The following is a 20,759-nucleotide window of genomic DNA, read 5'->3' as shown; positions in this document are numbered from 1 at the left end:
CATGAAGCTATCCCCCATCAGTTACATACTACTTTCTCAACATTGCACATCTGAAAACCAAATGTTTTTGAGCAATTTTTGACAGAGAAAACAAGTATTATTTGTGTTGTTTGTTTTCCCACAATGTGTTTTTATGGGAGAGCTTTGGGGATTGTATTTTGTATTCAGTGAAGGACTTCTGTAGTGTAAGATGTCTCTTTTTGGTATTCAAATAACCACGACAGCAATGTAGCTATATCTCATTGCCCTGGACATTACCACCTAAACTAACCAGAATAAATAAACAAGGTTATTTCTCACCTCATCTATTGTGAAAGACACTAATTTATAACATTTGGCAGCCCCATGACCAATGATAATAAAAGTCTCTTTCCCTTGGGCATCTGAGAACCACAGTATATTGGAACACTTCCAGTTCTTAAACAGTGCTGAACCACATTGTGCAGGGCTCTGCATACCTCTCTGAAAAGATGACGTGTTTTCCTTGCTGTCATAAAATGTATTTATCAAATGCACCAAAAAAAGGTCAGACATTAAACAAGAAAATATCGGATGGAATTTGGTGAGAAACAAGGACAATTCTCCTGTCTTCACTGCTGCTCCTCTTGGCCATGCTGCAACTCTACTTGCAGAAGTATCACACTGATGAAAGTTTTCCTTTTGCTGCTGGAATTAAAAACTTGGAGAGGGGCTTTGGAGAACGGCCTGTAGGGACAGGCCAAGGGGAATGGCTTTAACCTGCCAGAGGGGAGACTGAGATGAGCTCTTAGGCAGAAGCTGTTCCCTGTGAGGGTGCTGAGGCGCTGGCACAGGGTGCCCACAGAAGCTGTGGCTGCCCCATCCCTGGCAGTGCTCAAGGCCAGGTTGGACACAGGGGCTTGGAGCAAGCTGCTCCAGTGGAAGGTGTCCCTGCCTGTGGCAGGGGTTGGAGCTGGAGGAGCTTTAAGGTCCCTTCCAACCCAAACCAGGCTGGGATTCTGGGATTCTAAATTATTTTCATCCTTCTAATACGAAGGATGGGCATGCTTAAGGGCATGCTCTTAAGATGTACTTTTAATTATGGCAGAACAAAGTAGATAATAAGCCAGAAAATAATCAATTTTTATCTTTTTGCCAAGATTTTTCCTTTAAAAAAATGCCTTATGTGAAACAAAAAAGCAAGGACAGACCATGCTCTGAAATCCCTAACACAAAAGCAAGCATGGTAAGTTTCAAATCACACATCATAAATACAGGTCTTAAGTATTTCAGGTGGGGCATAACATATCCTCAAAGTTTAAAAGGCTCCAAAGATACCTGTCCCAAGCATAAAAAAGGTGATACACTGTTGTGAGCTGTATTTTCCTATTCCAATAGGAAAGTCAGGATTCCTCTGCCTCATCTGGAGCCCATCCTTCCCCAGTGTCACTCCTGTACTGCAGCAGACGCTTAACCCGAGTGGTTGCAGCGTTTCAGAGGAGCCAGTTCAGGGTCTCAGCATGTGGTAGGGCTGTCTGAGGGTACAGCACGTACCAGCACCCCTTTGGCCTCCTAGAAGGATTTTATGCGGTGCCTGCCACACAGCTGCGTTCAAATGGTATTTTATATATATATTTTAATGAGCTCTCATTCATTTTGGGGGCCTCGGCACCAAATTATTGCTTACTGATGACAACAAACGCCAGGCTTCGGGCTTCATTTGCGGCTCAGACGGCGGGGAAACTACCCCTTGGGTAGCTCCTTCCCCTCCTCGCCGCAGCGGCCGCCCCGCAGAGCCCACCCCAGTCAAAAAGCCCCCGGAGGCCTGGGGGTCACGGACTCGAGAGCCCCATTCGGGGCCGGGCACGCCGGACCGGCGGCGGGGCCCCCTCAGCCATGGGAGAAAGGCCGCGCAGGGGCTACCGCAGTACCCTGCTCCCTCCCCCTGTGGTCCACCGCTCAGGCCGGCCAATCGCACGCCAACGACGTGAGCGGGCGGGCGGAGGGAGCGTAAGGCCCTGTAGCACTCACTGTGCTCCGCACAGAGCGCATGGCGTAGCGACGCTCTGAGAATAGCCCCGGAGAAAGGCGGCGGCATTACAAACACCTCTCTCAGCCCGTCGGCGCCGGTAGCCATCTTTGTCCCGGGCACAGGAAGCGCCGCGGGGCTTTGGCGCCTCCCAGCGTGCCCGGTTTAAAAATGGCCGCCGAAGGGTGCCTTTAGTCTCTGTTAAGGAGCTGGAGGAAATAACAGTCAGACCCCGGGCTGGGAGGGGCGAGGCGAAGCGAGAGACGTGGGGGCCGCAGAGAGCCGCACGCCTGAGCGCAGGGGCCGAGCCGGAAGCGGCCGCCGCCGTTGCGTGCTCGGGGAGGCGGGCAGGGAGCGTGTGAGGAGCGGGACGGAGGCGGCGAGCGAGAAGGAGGAGCGGGGAAGGGGGAGCCGCGCGAAGCCGAGCCGCTAAGTCCGTGCGTCCATCCCTCCGCCAGGGCGGGCGCGCGTAGGCGCTGTGCGGAAGGGCCGCGGCCCGTCGGAGGAATCAGCGTAGGGGGCGTTGGAGAATCGCCGCGGCGGCCGCCGGGTTGGCTGGCGGGAGGCGCTCGGGGAGGAGGGGGCGGCCCGCTCGGTGCGGACGGACGGCGGGCAGGCAGCCGGGAGCCCAGTAGCGGCAGAGACACCACCGCCGCCGGCCAGCGCCATGGGTGAGTCTCCAGCCCGGGCCGGCCGTGACAGACGGCGGCAGCCCGCGGGGCCTCCCTCGTGGGTGGGCTAAGGGGCAGCGCGGGAGGAGGCAAGGGGGGAGCACCTCCGAGACCCCCATTCCGGATGCGGGGACCGGCGGCCGGGCGGAGCGGGGGACCCCTCGTCCCTTTTGCCGCCCCCCGCCTTCCTCCTCCTGAGATGCGGCTCCAGGCCCCCTCACCGCCTCCCTCCCCCCCTGCAGTCACTTCCTGCCTCGCTGAAATTGTATAATGCCTGCACTGAGCTGGGGAGCCAGGCGGCGAGAATGCCGGAGATGTTTCTTCTCCCTCGCTTTCTCCCCTTCCCCCTCCATCCCATCCCTCCTCCCCCTTTTCTCCTTTTGCGCCCAAATTTGGGAGGGAGGAATTTGCTGCAGGAATTAAAGCAGCCTTCAAATGTGCGGGGAGAGGAGCGGGTGGGACCGAAATCACGGCGCTGGGGGGAGGAGGAAGGGGACGCCTGAGCGCGGGCGGGCGGGCGGGTGGGTGCGTGCGTGTGTGGCAGCGGGCGAGGGCCTAAGGCACCGCGGCACTACCGAGATTGCCTTTATTTTCCCTCCTTCTCTCTCCCCCCCCCCCCCCCCCCCCCTTTTAAGGCTGCTTTAAGGGCTTTATGCCTCTCGGGGCCGGCTTTTATTGGCTGCTCGCCGCGGCCGGTCCTGCCCCTGCAGCGGTGGCGGGCAGGGAGCGGGAGCAGGGCCTCGGCCGGTAGCGTTTGAAACCAAAGCAAAAATGTTTAAAACGATTAAAATGTACCAATTATCCCCCCGCTCCTCTCCCCCCGGAGCTGTATGGGAAATGCTTTATGAGCGGTTTCTGTGTGAGCTTCTCGTTTGAGCGGTTCTTGCAAAAGGAATCTAAGGGTGACTGGGAAAAGGGGTGATTTATATACGAAGGTTTTTAGTGCCCAACTTAAGGCGAAGCAGCTCGGCTCATTTGAGCGTGAAGTTGTTGTCTTCGCGCTGAACCAGTTGCGTGCAAATGTAGTTGTGTGAAAGACAACGTTCAGGAATCTTCTGCGTGCAGTTTGTGTGCCACCTCCTGCAGATGCAAAATTCCCTGAGCGGGGGCTGTCAGGAGCCCCCATTCACTGAATGCGTTTTCGTGGCCGTTGGAATCTTCTCTCTGGGTGGTAGTGGGTTTAGGTTCTGTTCATTGAGAGGAATGATTCCATGGGTAGAAATACCTGCGGGGTTGGAACTGGGTGGATCTTTCAAGTCCCTTCCAACCCAAACCGTTCTGTGATAATGTTGGGATCGGAAAAAAGTCAGCTTGTGTGAATATGCAGGCTCAGCTCCTATGCAAGTTAGATGGGTCACTGCTGTATATCACAGCTAAAAGGTAAACCATGCCTCCTTATGCAGGATTTTTTTTTTTTTTGTAGTGGTAGCTTTGAAGTGCTGAGTAATAATTTCTAGCTATAAAGTATTTCTCCTTAGTAATTCTGTCTACATCTGTTTTAAAGTTCTTGCCTGCCCCAGTTGGAAATCGGGGAAGATGTAATGCAACGTCTTTGACTTGATACCTGCTTAGTCTATAACATTTGTATCTTGCTTGCTCTGTGACATTACTAGCATCTTGGGCTGGTGACTTGTGAACATAAAGAGTATTATTTCATCCTGGCTTTGGATGACTGCATCTATCTATCTGTTTATTAACCTGACATATGAATAACAAAACCCAATAAATAGGAATTTTACTGAGGAGAGCAGTTTTCAAAAAAAACATTGCTTTAAAGGTCTGCCTTGTCTGTGTTGAAACCTGAATTGAAATGTAAGAACATCACCTCTTCTGCTCTTGCTACTATGGAAGAAAAGGTTGCTACTTAGTCATTCTGAAATTGAAGCCAGTGTGCCTAGAGCCCTGCATATCAGTCTGTGTGCTGATAGTAACTCGCAGCATTTCCTTCAGTTTAGCCACAAGTCTCTGTTAAAATGGTGCTTCAGATCTATGTTCAGTGTGATAAACAAAAATGTGTTTGTGTATATGTGGATACAAAATAATTGTGTATCTTATGCGGAAATAAAGGGTCAGATTTGCTGTCTTTGTAAGCTAAAATACAATCGATTTTGCTTTCTTTTTGTGTAAGAATGCCTAATTGTGAACAGGAGAAATCTTTTTTCTTTAACTGGCTGGCAACTTCGTGGTGCTTTCATTACTTTGTTCTGCTGGTCAGGCTCATACTACTTGTACTTTAGTTACTCAGTTCTAGTTGCTCAGTGTTGCGGTGGTGGTGTTTTTACTACTATCTTAAAAAAACCCATTAAGACAACAGTTATAAAATACAGTGGCTACAGATACAAAAACTCATCTTAAACACAGAGTCAGTGGAGGAAAACTTGTGTTGGAGAAGGTGTAGTAGGAGAGAGGTTTCTACTCAGAACTGCAGCATGACATACATTTTAGCATTAATTTGTTGCCAGACTGTTCACTTAACCTGTCTAGACCAGAGATGCGTATGTATGAGCGATGTTCTGTTTTCTATAAGTTGGGTGCTCTAACTCCTGAAAGAAAGCAGTTAATTGCAAATGTGTTCTCTGTAATTAGAATGGCATTTAGTCACCAGTTAAGTAGTTTAGTTAAGTCTCGTTTAAATTAGTAATTCAAATTTGAGGTAGTATTAAACTGTAGGCGGTCACGAACTATTCCCTAAGAGGGCTTTGGCATCTTGAACTGGAGAATGGCTGTCTTGCAGAGGTGGGGATGGTGACATAGGTGAGGTCAAGATGTTTCTCAACTGTGAGGGCGAGAAGCTTGGTTCCCAGAAACCAAAGCCTTCCTGTTCACCTTGTCAGAGTGAGTTTCATGTATGTTGGAGTGAGTCAAATTGGACTTTCTTCCACCGCGGTTTAATGGTTGCGTTGTTGATAGCTCTGTAGTGTCATCAGGTAGCTGGTTTCTATTTGTGTATATGGTGTTGGTTGTTTTTTTTTTTAATAGGAAATAGATCAGTATTTACTTCTGTAACTTGTAGTTTTGCCTTCTGCTTTAGTTTAATGCAGCTGCCCTGCAAAACCAGGTATTTGCTGCATTGCATAAACATGTAAGATTGTGTGTTACATTACATGTACTGTGGTACTGTGTTACATTACATGTAAGGTATTTGTGTTACATTACAAATAGAAAATAAACCTTGTTCTTGTGTCCATCCTGGAGTTCCTCACTGCAAAAGCCACTTAATCTTCTGCTTTTTGTGCCTCAGTGATGTCCCATGCTTCTAAATGTGCCTGAAAGGAACGTGCTGGTTGCATGCAGGTGCACTGCCCAGCAGCTGTTCTTAAAGCCACTTTGGGAGAATCTGCTCTTCAGTGGCTCTAGCTCTGTGTCTTGTTTTCAGATGGCTCTTTGTGTGACTGTTTTCATGCCAGATTTCTATCATTCAGTGCAATGATGGTTCAGAATGGGTTTGCAAATAATTTTGGAAGCAGTGTTGCAGACGAGTAATGCGATGGGTGTTACATTCAGAAGCACTTAAGCAACTAAAGTAGAACTGAATTATTTTTTAGTAGCATAGAAGATGCAGAATTTTTTTCTTCATCAACATTGAAAAGCACATCTCAAGATGTAGGGGGTTTAATTGCTTCCCCTGCCCCCCATGTTGTACACTTAACAGTTGCATGCCTTTCATTTGGTTGTTGGTTTTAACCTGCATAGTAAAGATGTTAGGACTTACAGGCTGTGTGTGTGTGTGTGTGTGTGTGTGTGTGTGATTAAAACATGAAGGAGATTTCTCCCTCCTTTGACCCACTGGGGATCAATATGAAGGTACAGAACCTAGCTTTGGTGTCAGCATTTTTCAAACCGGGCTTTTTAAATGATTGCATCGTACAAAAGATGTGAGACCTGAAGAAATTGAAAATGACTTTAGGCTTGTCTTGCATTTGACCACAAAAAACACCAAGAGGTGTCAGTGATCTTAGAACCGTGTTCTCAAAGGAGATAATATCACATACTGAGGGGTTTCTTTAGTGGTTTGAGGTGAGGCATGACAGGAGCAATGACCAGAAAAGAAGTGCAAACTAGGTACATAAGGCATGCTCTTTAGTGGTGTTGATGAGCGTTGAGCTACACAGTAGCAGTTTAACAACTTCCAGTCAAAATTGTCTTGCATGTAGAAATCAGACCGTCACATGGTAGTGTTATTACAAAGAGACCTTTCTGAAGTCATTGGTGGCGGAATTTCTGGTGTGACATATGTCTGAAATAACATCGTAGGTCATGGCAGTTGATGCTGAGAAGAATGTCTTATGGCATGAACATTGGTACTGGTGCCAGTGGTTGTCATTGCTTTGTGGGCAGGCACATTATGAGAAGAATAATATATGAAATATTACCTCTTTTTATATCGTGTACATTAAAAGACAGTTAATGGATTGATTCATATGGAACTTTAAATAAAAGTGAGGTGATCGAAATTGCCGAGAATGCTGAAGTTAATGTTAGCTTAAAGCTCAAATCAAACCTTTTCCAGTGTTGGCCAGTTGGAGCGTTTTCATCTCATTTAAGTGTAATTCTTTTCAGAGCTTGCAGGAAACTTTAGTATGCCCAGCAGTATCCTCTGCTTTTCTTTTTAGTCTTTCTTAGGAACCTTATCTCGTGATTCCGTAGCTTAATGCTGGTATAACTGGACTGCAGCTGAAAAATACTGCCTTGATTGTGTGGTCTTTTTTCTCTTCTACTTTGTGTTATATCCAACTGGTATTGTTAGATAAGCTTGCTAATGTAATAGAAAGTTAACCTAATGGTAGTTTTCAGCTGGGTATGTGAGCTAATCAGGCTTGTTCCCTAGTTGTACAGTTACCAGAACTGATAAGGAGGAAAGCCTAAACTCATCCCAATGGCACTGTTGCTGGGTGAATCTGTTGGCCAGCTGCTTGCTGTTCTCCCCTGCCTTGCAGTGGTGCTTCTAACCCCATAGTGAGTCAGCTCATGGAGCTCAACTCACAGGAACTGCCTGGTTTTTCTTCCTCAAGATTATTTTCCTTTCTATAAGTTGAGCTCCCTGAACCTTTCATATCGTGGGATCCTAGAATTGTTGGCATGAAAAAAGAAAGTCGGGTATGCTCTAGGCAAGAGATGAAACTTCAGCAGAGCATTTTGGCAGTAGACAGGTACGTGCAGTCTTGGTTTAGTGCCTGTGTCAAACTGGTGTGACATGGCACTGCCACAAAGAGAAGCAAGCTTGATTTTTCTGGTCCCACCCAGGCACTGAATCTTAATGCAGGCTGAAAGTTGTGGTAGTGTGCCCAAGGCAGCAGAGATACCTGGTAGTTGATCTAGTTGTGCAACTTATTTATTTCTACTCTGCCAGTGGTTAAGATAGGGAAAGAGAAAAACCCTATCCTGTTGGAGGAATTAATGCTAGTGGATAAGAAGGTAGTACTCTTCCCTTGGTGCTGAGCTGGTGACTTAGCTGAGGATAAGCACAAATGGGCAGAGTTTGGTGGCTCTTTTTTCAGGGGCAGTCACTTACTCCTTGAGCACTGAATGGGTGAAGTTACTTGCTTTGTTTTATCTGCTGCTCCAGCCTTACCTGTAGTGTTCATGGTTATGATACCAGCATTAGGACTTTCGTGAGTGATATGCAAGCACTGACTTATGAGGGATGCAGAAATCTGGCAGTGCAGAGGGTCTTGTAGGCCAAATTAGATGCTACCTGTGGTATCTTAAGTTGAGATACCAGTTTTAGCTGACTTGTCAAAACCAAAGCAGTTGTGAGGCATTGAAAGCTGTTGCTGGAGAAATGTAATTTTTCTGGGAGCTTTCTGACAGTAGAGATTTTTCTGGCTATGGAGTCTTAGCCATACTTACTGTAGCTTTTTAAAACAGGAATGCAAAACTCAGAGTATATGACTCAAAATCTGAGTTCCAGATGCTGGCTTAAATGTAATTTAATGCTTTCAAGTTCAGGACAGTGAAAATTTCTAAAGTAGAATGAGGCTGAGCAATGTATCTTCTCCCTGCCCTGCTTCTAGAGACAGATGCTCCCTCATTGTAGTTAATAAAGGTATCCTACCAAACCGAGAGATTCAGGATTAGTTTCCTATTGGGAGGCTTTGCCAGACAGTGTGAAATCAAGATCTGAGTAATCTCTTGATCATGGATAAAGGGGAGCCATCCTGTTGCCTTTTTCTGTGTTCTTTATTTCTTTAGCATTTAGTTGATGGAGAACTTAGAGGAGAATAGTCTGCAAACTGCTATGGTATTAGTTCCTGAAGCTCCTTGTGATCTTCCTGCTGTGCCAAGCATTGACCTTGAGTGCTCTTCCTTGCGATTTTGTGGGCATCTGCAATCCTGTAAGTTTTCAGAGCAGTGGAGGGAACCTGCAGTTTGTGAGTGACAAGACTGAAATAATGGGGACCAAGACCATAAAGAGGTTGTGGCAGAAACTAGGGGAAATGGTTCAGTCTTCTTTCAGGTGTTGGAAAGTTGTGCACTGTGAATGAAAGGAATCTCCTTTTCAATCAGTTAAAGGGAAAATGTCTTAATGTTACAAGTTCAAAACAACACTGAAGACCAGCTGACTGAAAGGAGAGGATAGGGGTGATGAGCCCCCTACACAAATTTGGCAAGGAAAGCTGGGAATTTGTGGGGAGTTTTTCCTTAGCAGTGGTTTCAAATTCAATTAGCAAGTTAGTTTTGGAGCTGGTTGGTGTTTGTTCCTTCGTAGGTGTTTAACAGGGCCTCTGTAAAAGCTCTTTAAGACTTGTGTTCGAGTCCTAAAACAGTTGAAATTTTCAGCAGGTGAGTTCAAACTTGTTTTATGCAGAGCAAATGTATTTAGTTGAGTTTTAAGACCTTAACAATGAAGGGACACTGGCATCCTGTTTGTCCAAATGTATGCAAGACCTGATTTTGGAGAAGACTTTGAAAGTAAGACGCCGTTTCTCCAAAGAAGTGTTCAGTGGATGGCCGCTAGCCTGGTCACTGCATGAATTTTACTTGGCTTCAGCCATATGTCTCTGGTTTCTTGTCTAGCAAGATGCTTGCAAGGCATCCAATGTCCGCACAGGTAATGATGTCACTTCTGTATATTCAGTTCTTTGTGGGTAGCAGCAACAGCCCTGTTCTTTTGAATTGTTTCTGATTGTAAATCTTGGCTATCAAGTATCCTGGTGTGGCAGTCAGCTATGGAGAGGATTTAACTCCCACTCTAAACTTGAGCAGGGCTAATCATGCAGGAGAGCTATTCTGCTGGTATACGTGCTGGACTGTGTAGTGCATGCTTTTCACAGTTGGCCTCCTTAATGATGCCAGAAACAGAAGTACTTGGGAAAATGAGAAACCGGTGCTGTGGATCACTGGGTTGTGCGCTACTGAGCTGTGGCTTCAGTCCTTGCAGTTTTAGCTTTGTTATCCAGGGTAATTGGACCACTGGTGTGCTGGATGCTCTCAAATCGATTACCTTCCTCTTTGAAAAAACATAGGCAGTAAATGCCAAGTTAAAGATTAATTCTTTGACATGGAATAAATGAAATCAAAATTTAGGTTTTGAACTGCCAACTTATGCTACAGATGAGTGGTAATTGTAACAATTATATATTGTAACAGTCTTAATATTTAACCTGGCTGATACTTTTTATCATCAGTATGGACAATTTTCTTATCGGTATGGACCATTGTTTTGTATCAGTTGCCATTGCAACGTGGGAAAACAATCTGGAATTTTACTTACTATCTTCTTGCACAGTAATTATAATGAGAGCTATCTTTCTGTGGTATCTCTCTGGCTTAAAAATACAGACAATTAAAACCAGTGCAGCCAGCCAGCTGTGTGTCAAACCGTTTAATACATGGAGAAGTTTTTATTGGCATAATTCTTTAAAATAGCACCTACATCTTTTTGATCTTCTTGGTCTCACAGGAGTTCTTTATATTCTAAATACAGAACAACTCAGGGTGGAAGTAGTTAAAAGTAAAATCCTTTAAGTATTGGTAAGTTAATAATATCCTTAAGGACCTCTCCTGGTTGTCTTTGATGAACCTCGGAGCAGAAGTATTGAAACAGAAAGAAACATGATTTCAGAGTATGCTGAAAATTCAGGTTGTAATTGGAAGTCTTAATTCTGTGTTTTATTGTCAAGAAAATACGCCATCACAGGGGGAAGTGAATGCTGGGGAAAAATACCTAAACTGCTTCAAATGCTTAAAAACTGTAGTAACTTAACTTTGAGCTACCATTATGCTGCTTTTTCCTCCCCACAAAAATAGGTTTTAATATTAGTTGTTAACAGCTTGTTGATGATCAAAGCCTTGTTCCAAAGAAGTTGCTTGCCTGAGATGCAAGGGTTGGTGCTTTCAGAAGTACTTGGGTTTCACTGTTCTGGGGGGCTAATTTTCTACAGCACAAAAATACAATGAACTTTAAAAGACAAGTGCCATGGACATGTCTCTTAAAATTGTAGCTCAAAATGTTTGTCATGGTGAAACCTACAAAGCTTTTGAAGGCTTCTGTAAGTCAGAGCTTGAGGTGTTCAGCACAGAAACCAGTATAGGATAATAAGAGAATATCCAGAAAAACAGATGGCTTCCATATGGAAAGGACTTGCATCCACCATACAGAAATGTCTGGTAAAAGCCCTTCATCCCAGTTACTTTAAATGAGAATTCCTCATGTTAACAGAAGGAGCAGAGGTGAAGTACTGTAATTCCTCTCATGATTTTAAGGGGAACATGCTTCACTTAGAGTGTGTTGAACACACTTGAGTATTTTTGCATGAGTGACTCACCTCTCATTAGCATTTCTGCACCTACATGTGCAAGAAATTTTTCTAGATCTGATAGGAGCCCTCTAGGCTAGAAATACTATTTCTTGTATTGCCATCCTTAACAGCTGCTGGGTGAGGAGGCTGGGATATAGTATCCAGTGGCAAGTTCACTTCTGTCGCTATTCAAGGCATAGAACAAAAAGGAGCTCAGAGTGCGCACCTGCAAATGCTTTTCCCAACATCCCTCAGTTGGAATACTGCCAGCTGGATTCTTCCTGACTATTTCTCTCCTGTGCTTGGGCAGATGCGAGATGCAGTTCCTGTTGCTGCTGCTTCCCACAGAGACTTGGTGTGAGGGAGGGAGGGAATCATGGAATCAACTAGGTTGGAAAAGACCTTTAAGATAGTTTAAATGGATTGTGAGTTTTAGGTGGAGCAGGGAATTAGACTCAGTGATCCTTATGGGTCCCTTGCAACTTGAGGTACTCTAATCGAGTCCAGCCGTTCCCCAGCACTGCCAAGGCCACCACTAACCCATGCCACTGAGGGCCTTGTCTCCACGGTGTGTGAACACTTGCAGGGACGGTGACTGCAGCCCTGCCCTGGGCAGCCTGTTCCAATGCCTGAGCACCCTCTGGGGCAGGAATTGTTCCTCAGCTCCATCTAAACCTGCCCTGGTGCAGCTTGAGGCCGTTTCCTCTTGTCCCATCCCTTGTTCCTTGGGAGTAGAGCCCAGCCCCTCCTGGCTCCATCTTCCTATCAGACAGTTGTAAGGAGCGAAAAGGTCCCCCTGAGCCGTCTCTTCTCTAGGTCCCTCAGCTGCGCCTTATCATACTTTTCTTCAGGCCCTGCACCAGCTCTGTTGCCCTTCTCTGTCCCCCTCCAGCACCTCAATGTCTTGCTTGTAATCAGTTGGTTTGGATTTTGTTTGGTTTTATTAGATAACCTATAAACCATAATTTATCACCATCTGCTGAGTCTTTCTGTTAACTGCCCAATCCATGGGCAAGTTCTGAAGGAAAATGCAATGCTAAGGTGAGGGTGAAGAAACTAAAAAAAAAAACAACCAAAACTTGAACAGTACCATTTCCTTTAGATGGGAAATGGCAAAGGAACTAAAAGACACATTCCAGCGTAATACTTGAGTGCTTCTTAAGTGTTTTGTGGCTTCTGTCTACTCTGTTTCTGATGCTAAGTAAGACTCTTGAAATGGTTTTCAGGTTGAGGCACAAACCTGCTTTGTGGAGGATTTCTGTTTCTGTAAAAATGGTTTAGTTGACTTAAGAGCAGATGGAAATAGTGCGAGTTAAAACTGCCTCAAAGTTCCTGCTGGTTTGGAATAACCATTTGATGATAGCAAAATTGAAGGCAAGGACTAAGGAAGGATTGTTAGAAGTGGTGATGGACACACCAAGGGATGCGTAGTTGAGATGTGGACCTGCTGCTGTGCCTGAAACTAGTTTTGGCTGCCGTTTTGGTGACCTCTTTCTGCAAGCTTTCCTGTCTCGCATGCCCTTTCTTGCTGTAGTCATTTTGAGTCCTGCTTTATGGAGTGGAAGGTAATCGGTCACTTCACTGTCAAATTTGATTTCAAGTGGGTCATTTCAGTTAGATGCAAGTTGCTATGTGATGGTTTGCAGGATGCTTTCTGCACGCAGACCAAGGCTGCTGCTTAAAGTCAGAATAAAGACACCAGCACACAAAAAGAGCAAGAAGGTTTTTAAATTGCACTACTAAGTTGAATTTAAAATGCACATAAAAAGGTTTACTTTTTTTCTTCAAGGAATTGTCTAGCTAATTCTAGTGAAAGATGAACTATTACATTAAAATTGTCGATATGTGTGTCTGGCCTGAGTGTTTTGTAGAGGCAATGTGGGTAAAATGCTTAATGTTGTATGTTTAAGTTAGACAGGCCTGTCTTTTCTGAGAGGCTCACTTCCTACCTGTTTTTTGCGGTGCTGCAGTATCTGGTCATGTTTCCTGTGCAGACAGCAGCACATGGAACCCATCCAATAGTGTACTCTTTACTCTTAATGCCTGATTGTATTTGCATTGAATTAAAGCATTTGTAGCTGAACTTATTTCTGTTTATCCTTATATCTTTAATACATTTCTAAGAGTCAGCTTGTTACTATTCATAAAGGGGGGAAAAAATGCAGGTAAAGCCCTTCTGTTGAACGCATCCCACCATTCTGGGGGGGGGGTGTGTGGACCTGTGGACCTGTGAGTCCAGAGGAGGCAATGAAGATATTCTGTGGGCTGGAACAGCTCTGCTCTGGAGCCAGGCTGAGAGAGCTGGGCTGGGTCAGCCTGGAGAAGAGAAGGCTCCTGAAGAGGAGACCTCAGAGCAGCTCCAGTGCCTCAAGGGGCTGCAGGAAACCTGGAGAGGGGCTTTGGACAAGAGCCTGTAGGGACAGGCCAAGGGGAATGGCTGTAACCTGCCAGAGGGGAGACTGAGATGAGCTCTTAGGCAGAAGCTGTTCCCTGTGAGGGTGCTGAGGCGCTGGCACAGGGTGCCCAGAGATGCTGTGGCTGCCCCATCCCCTGGCAGTGCTCAAGGGCAGATTGGACACAGGGGCTTGGAGCAAGCTGCTCTAGTGGAAGGGGTCCCTGCCCGTGGCAAGGGTTGGAGCTTGATGAGTTTTAAGGTCCCTTCCAATCCATCCTGTGATATTTTTTTTTTTTTTCCTCTAGTTGTTTGCTTTCTTGCAATTCTTGGCTTGCTATAGTAGCTGCAGCACTGTCTGTGTGCAGCCGGTGCAGGGTTTCCTCAGGCATGCACTTCTGTGCTCTACACTGGCTCTAAAGGCTGGCAAGTTAAAGTTTGTTAGTGTGTCTGCTACATCTTGTGTTGTTCTTCAGTTTTCTGCTTTCCCTTTGGACATGCTGCCTGTAGCTCAACAGGTGGACTCTGCTGTCTGCTCTTTCTGATCTTTATAGTTCAAAATTTTTTTGCACTTGGACATCACATGTGTTTCAGCACTGTCTTTTAATCAACTCGATAGTGTTTGGCACAGGAAAAGAGTCTAAAGCTCCCTCTTTACCTATGCTCATTCACTATGGCCAGAGGGCTTTTGAGCAACAGTTGGATTGAAAGTGCATTCAGTTGGTCAGTGATAGCCATCCCTGGCAGCGTTCAAGACCAGTTTGGACGAGGCCTTGGGTGATACGGTTTAGTGTGAGGTGTCCCTGCCCATGGTAGGGGGGTTGGAACGAGATGAACCCTAACTATTCTATGATTTTATAATTTCATCAGCTTGTACCTAGAGACTGAAAGAGATCCTAATTGTGGTCGTGCATTGAAAGGATTTCCTTTTTTTGCATCCTTTATGAGAATAGTTCTAGTTTTTTCTAATGTAGGTATGACTCTAGGTTCACGCTTGGAACCCAACTTGTCTTACTCTAAAAAAAGACTTTTAATAGGTTTCTGCTCTTTGAGGAAATAGAAGTGGTGATTTCTTCTGTCACTACTAGACTTCTTCCATGCCGATTATAGCAGATATTCACCCAGCAGAGGCTTTTAGTTTGAGCAGTGAAAGGACTCATAGTGTCCTTGCCTATGGCAGGGGAGTTAGAACTGGAGGAGCTTTAAGGTCCCTTCCAACCCAAGCCATTTCATGATTTCTGTGTTTTGTACTGCTACAGGATCTGCAGTATTAGTTACAGCTACTTAGCTGTACAGCTTGCTCCACTTCTGCATTTGTCCTCCTCCCAGAGCTACATGGAGTGTCTTGTCACTTTACTGCAGGGCGCAGAGAGGGACTAGACCTGATTTTCTGTGCTTTTTAAGTGCCACGTTGGAGAACTAGTGTTGTGCACAGAATTAGGTGATACTGAATAGACTCTTCACTTGTGCCCCCTAATTTGTTGTTTCCTGGCTGTTCAACCAAGACAGTTGCATCCAAATTTGTAGCAGTCCCGTAATGCTCAGTGTTGTGAATGAAGGGAATTGGCACTGTTTGTTGAATGTATAAAGTGAGATGGAAATGAAAAGTCCTGGGAGACATTTATGATGATGATGACTTTGATCTGTGTACCTCTTCCACTCAAAAATACCATGTGGTAGTGTGGCAAAATGAGATTACATGTACCATTGAACATCTCTGAAGAAAATAAGTACCTTTGAACCTGTTAAAGGCTCAGATAGCATATGGTGAACCAAAAGCACTCTGAATAACTTATCAGAACTATTGAATAACTACCTGTATTGATCATTAAGTGCATGGAGGTCATATTACGTAATACTGTGAAATGAAGCTATCATACATACAAAGCCAACTAAAGTAAGGCTGCCTAAACCACTGTATGCTAAGCACGCTAGATAGAAAGCATTGTGGGTGACTGGTCAAATGTAAGTAACTTGTTCTCTCCTTTTCTTTCTCTCCCCATGCCGCCCCTGTTTCTTTTTCTGGATTGTTGCTATATCTCTGTGGACTTGTTGCTGCAATGGCTCAAATTCATTGTTTTACTGGACTACTTCTGGACCCTCAACACTGAAAATGATGGAAACGTGTTATTTACAAAGTAGCTGTAAGTATTATGTTGACACACATGTATTACAGCTGTTGTGGAAATAAAACAAGCATTATCTTAATAGGAGCTGGTTGAAAATCAGGAAGGGATAAAAGTTAAGGGGAAGCTATTCTAAGTTTCAGAAACATGAGATCTCACTTGGTACAGCGATCAATGCAGTGGAAGTCAGTGCTTCCACAACAAAAGTAAGAAGTAGCTTCTTTGAAAAGCTGTTGGAGGAGTTTAAGAAACTCAATTGCAGGTTTTTTTTTTTTTTTGGTCTTTTTAGAAATAGCAAATTATGAACAAATTCAGCTGCTTAAAAATGAATATGTTGAAGGCTTCCATTTCAGTTGGTATTGGTATATTGGAAATTGGAATTTGGCATCCAACTTCAGGTTTTGAAAAGGCTTTTTCCTATGGAGTATTAATTGCTTACACTAAATATAGCGTTATATCAACTGTAACACTTCATAGGTATTTCTAGTTAGTAATATTTGTAATTTTATTATCTAAAATTGGTCATGTAAATGCTGTAGACCCACTTAACAGAGGAAAAAACTTGAAAGTTGCCATCTATTCTTGTTAAGCATTTCATGCTCTGTTCTTAAAGTTCTTAGTTGTAAAACTGTCCTAAATGTGGAGATACATATGAAGGGGAAGAGACATAAAAATAATATAAAATGAGAATTACATGTCAACCTACTCTTTTAAGCAAAAGATATGTTACCTAGATTTTAGTGAGAGGGTGAGTTGTTTCTGGTAAGCATGACATAGATTAAAAGGTATGTAGGCATTAAAAGATGCAGAGTGACTGATGGTGATTAAATCTTTTACATCTGGTGGGATGGGTAGCAATTGCATGTCCTTAGTAGTTACCAAGTTATATATTATGGCTGAAACCATCACTCTGAGAGAAACAGCACCTCTGTTGCTTTAAATAGAGAGTTGTCTCCAAAAGCATTTTCAGCTTCTCTCTAAAAGAGCTAAACTGTCTTGTCTCATAAGACAATCCATGGACCTGCTGTGATATCAAACACATTTCTAGGATTCTGCTGGAAGAGCAGTTTAAAAGTAGCATGGCCAGTCTCTGCAGGATCACCAGGTTTAGCACAGTGAGGAGCAGGCATTTTAAGCACCTTGACGTTTTCATTAATGTGGTGAGAAGCAGTAATGACTAACATCCAGAATTCCCGCTGTTCATAGTAGGCAGTATTTTGAATAACTTTTTCACAGTACAAGGGAACTGAATTTTTGCTTCTATGGCAGGCTCATTCAAGTGCATGCTGCATTAGTGTAGATGTGGATTTAACATGAAGGCCTTCAGTTGTGCCCCCAGAAGTAAAAATCAAGTTAATCCCCATCATATTGGGGCATTACCACCATGACCCTTGGGAGTACAAGAAAGCTACAATCGTACTAGTTGCCTGTATTTCAAATGGGCATGGAAACAAAGTTGATTTTATTCTAATCTGGTTGTTCTTGTTAATGTTTAAATAACTAATGGAAGCAAAGGAAGAAGTCACAAGCTTTTCTTTTAACTTTTGTATGTGTCTCTTGCCATAGCAACAGAAGAACCTTGAAGGATATGTGGGGTTTGCAAATCTTCCAAATCAGGTTTACCGCAAGTCTGTGAAGAGAGGATTTGAATTCACACTCATGGTAGTAGGTAAGTTTGTTTTGAGTGGAGATTGCTAAAAGTATATTAATGTAGTTCGTAATCTGTGATACTGATTGAGAGAGATATATATATATATGCACACACACATATGTTTTTTGTATGGTCTTATGAGAAAATCTGGCTTCTAGGCTGGTAAATCTAGAGTGGCTAAAAAGAGCGTGTTGTCCAGTATGCAAGTAGATGAGGAAAATAAAGAGAACTGTGTAGTTCATATAGTCTAAGGAAAAAGTGGTGTGGATCTACTCTAAAATGTGACTTGCAAGTATGACAGAATAGAAATAATTTGAACATGGATTTTTATTTGAAGAAAACAATAGAACTGCTTTTACAGTTGAGTGCAACAAGGCAAACTGGCATCCAAAAGTAACATCGGAATCTTTCCTTGTACATAACCAGGCAGCAGGATCCTGTATGTCCTGCACGTCTGTGGCCACAAAACTATGCTACAAAATCAAAGCTTTAATTTAAACAGACCTTCCTAGTTTGTATGGTTATAAAGAAAACCAAATGTAAACAGTATGCTCCCTGTGGACTACAGAGAATGGGAAATTCTTGTTAGGATGAATGGATAATGCAATGCAGAGCAGTTCATTTAGGCTTCAGTGATGACCCAAAATGACCGCTCTCCTGCTAGGACATCAGATTGCCTTTTTTTTCTCCATTGTTTGAGTTCTTGTATGATAGCAGACTGTTACTAAGGTTGAGTATATATGTACGTATACTGGATATGTGACCCGGTTTTGATATACAGTGATTAATATAATAACTAATAATAATAAATGTTTTATAATAGCCATCTGTCTCTTTGGTAATGTCTACCTTTATCTTTTGTAATTTGATTAGCTTGATAATGCTTTGGTTTGTCATCGCTGCAATGGATGTCTTGTGCAGTCATTATGTATATGTAGCTTGTAACATAACAGTATCATTGACAGAGCTAGAAATCAAGGTCAAATTGGTGTAAACTCGTTGCAGGTCACTTTAGTTTTCTTTAGATTACAAAGTGAATTAGAATTTTAGAATCTGAGGTTGCCTTTTTCTCTGGGGACTTGATTACAGGTCTTTTGTAATCCAGAATCCAAGTACAGAATTCATTGTTTGCTATAAATCTGTATATAACCTTAAAAAAAATTTAATTTTCTGCTACCTGCAGGAAAAAGGGAGGATGGAGGGAGGGAGGTGTCTTCAGTATTATTCCACAGTGGGGTATAAGTTGTACTTCCAAGTTTCATTCTCACAAAAACCAAGTCACTTAAAGCAGAAGCAGTAGATGTAGTGATGTATTAGAACTGGAGGAAGTGTGTGACATTACCTTGGTGTTCTTACGTCTGCCTGTAGTTCAGCCTAATGCAGTTGCATGTAGGAGAACTGTAGAAAATGGTCACTGTTGAGAGGAAAAGTTGGTCCAAAATTAGATTAAAAATGAGTTATTGATCAGAAAATGTTGTTACCAGTTTTAACACTGTTTTACTTACTACTGAGACTTAATACATTTGTATAGGAATTTCTTATCATTGTCTGGAAATTACTGGGGGTTTGGCAGCAGTTTTATAAGTACATCTAATTGTCTCCTTCCACCCCAAGTATAGAAGTCAGATACTTGAAAGTGAGTGTTTAACCCAAATGGTGGCTGATCTTTCAGTAATCTGGAGAGGAATGAGAGGAAGAAATTGTTTTATTTACAAGTGATGTGCCTGATAATAATATGCCCTGAAAAAATATGTGTATTTTAAATAAGAAGATGGAATAGTTTGTGTATTACTGGTCACTGGTTGGTAATATTGTAATGTGCAATTAGATTCTTAGAATTATAATTGTTGCTGTGTTCCTCTTTGTAGATGATGTGTTTTGACTTGTGTCGAGGTCTTTAGCTGACATTGTGATACAGTTCTGTAATAGTAAATTGAATTATTTATAATCTAGTTATTAAAAGTTAAAACTTCAGAATGTAATGCTAATCTGTAAATGGTGGACAGCTGGCTGAGTAAGAATACTGAATGTATCATCACTTGGAGGTAATCTAAAGTATTCCCTTGCTCTTTCTACTACCAAGAGTCGTGCATGCATAGCTGCTCTTTACTGCACAAGTACTAGTCTGCTTTATTTATAGGCACCTGTTTGTTCTGACATGAAAAAGTGGGAAAAACAATGCTTGTAGTTGCTAAACAGGTACAAGGAAGAAAATGAATCATGTTTGGGATCTGGGATCTGTCTCCAGCTGTTTTCAGGCATCTGTGAGGCTTGATATTGCAGCTATGCATTTGTATAGAAACTCTTTTCCAGTTGTTTGTTTAGTCTGGAATAATCAGTTAAACTTAACAGATGTACATAGCATGATACCTGGCTTTTTGGTCTTGAAATGCATAGTACAGAAATTCAGCAGATCCAGCCTGTTAAGGGGGGCTTGCCAGTGCAGTTGTACAGGTGTAGCGATTGCTGTAAAAACAACTCGGTTTTGAGTTTAACTATGTGTGATACTTGTCTCTGAGGAAGCAGTAAGTACAGCATCCAACAGGTCTGACAGTGTTTCCAGTCAGCATTTTTGCAGGGGGATAGGTCAGTTTTACTGAACTCAATAAAATACTTACTCCCCAGGCTGTTGAGTTACTGTCTTTGCCCTGGAGCTGATGTGGTGGCTTCCTGCCTTCTCTTGTGCCAGTGAAGCTGGAGAGAGGGCTTTTAAATTTGGGTGTGCAGAAGGCCAAGTAGTTGTCGAATAGCCTAGAGCAGGTTCAGGGTGCAGGGATTCCTTCTCTGAGCTGGCTGGGGGCATTGCTTTGGAAGTGGCTTCTTACAGCCATGTGGGGCTTGCTCTTGAAGGCAGAGCTCAGTGAGGTTGCTGTTTTTGAGGCTTAATGCTAGTGATGTCTTTCCTGTAAATATTTGCTAATTTCCAGGTGTTCTGGTATTTACATGAAATGTAACTAATGGGTGAAGTGTTTATAAACGACACACACACACAAATACAAAAAGTTGATGTTAAAATATCCTTTTTATATTTAATGTTTTAAGAACCATTGAAAAGTTAACCTTTAGAGAGTAACTGGAGTTACTCCATAATGTTTAGCCATGATAAACAGTTTAACATTTCTATCTCCTTAACTGTATTTGTTTTCTCTAGGTTGTATGGTTTCTTTTGGTAGTATTTATAAACTTTCCTT

General features: G+C 43.3%; 1 protein-coding gene across 2 annotated transcripts in view; it reads left to right on the top strand.

Moving 5' to 3' along the window:
• Window positions 1–17,489: 17,489 nt before the first annotated feature.
• Window positions 17,490–20,759, top strand: part of SEPTIN7 (septin 7) — a 55,942-nt gene continuing 52,672 nt past the window's right edge. For both annotated transcript variants that reach the window (XM_062622445.1, XM_062622434.1), the window contains exon 1: window positions 17,490–17,586. In XM_062622445.1, coding sequence (XP_062478429.1) covers window positions 17,577–17,586 — 10 coding nt within the window. In that variant the 5' untranslated portion in view covers window positions 17,490–17,576. The remainder of the gene's footprint in view (window positions 17,587–20,759) is intronic.

This window comes from Pezoporus occidentalis, unplaced genomic scaffold (genome assembly GCF_034315485.1).
Source record: "Pezoporus occidentalis ecotype Australia unplaced genomic scaffold, CSIRO_AGI_Poc_V1 ctg107, whole genome shotgun sequence".
NCBI lineage: Eukaryota > Metazoa > Chordata > Aves > Psittaciformes > Psittacidae > Pezoporus > Pezoporus occidentalis.
Note: the sequence above shows the minus strand (reverse complement) of the source record. Positions and strands in the feature narration are given on the sequence as shown.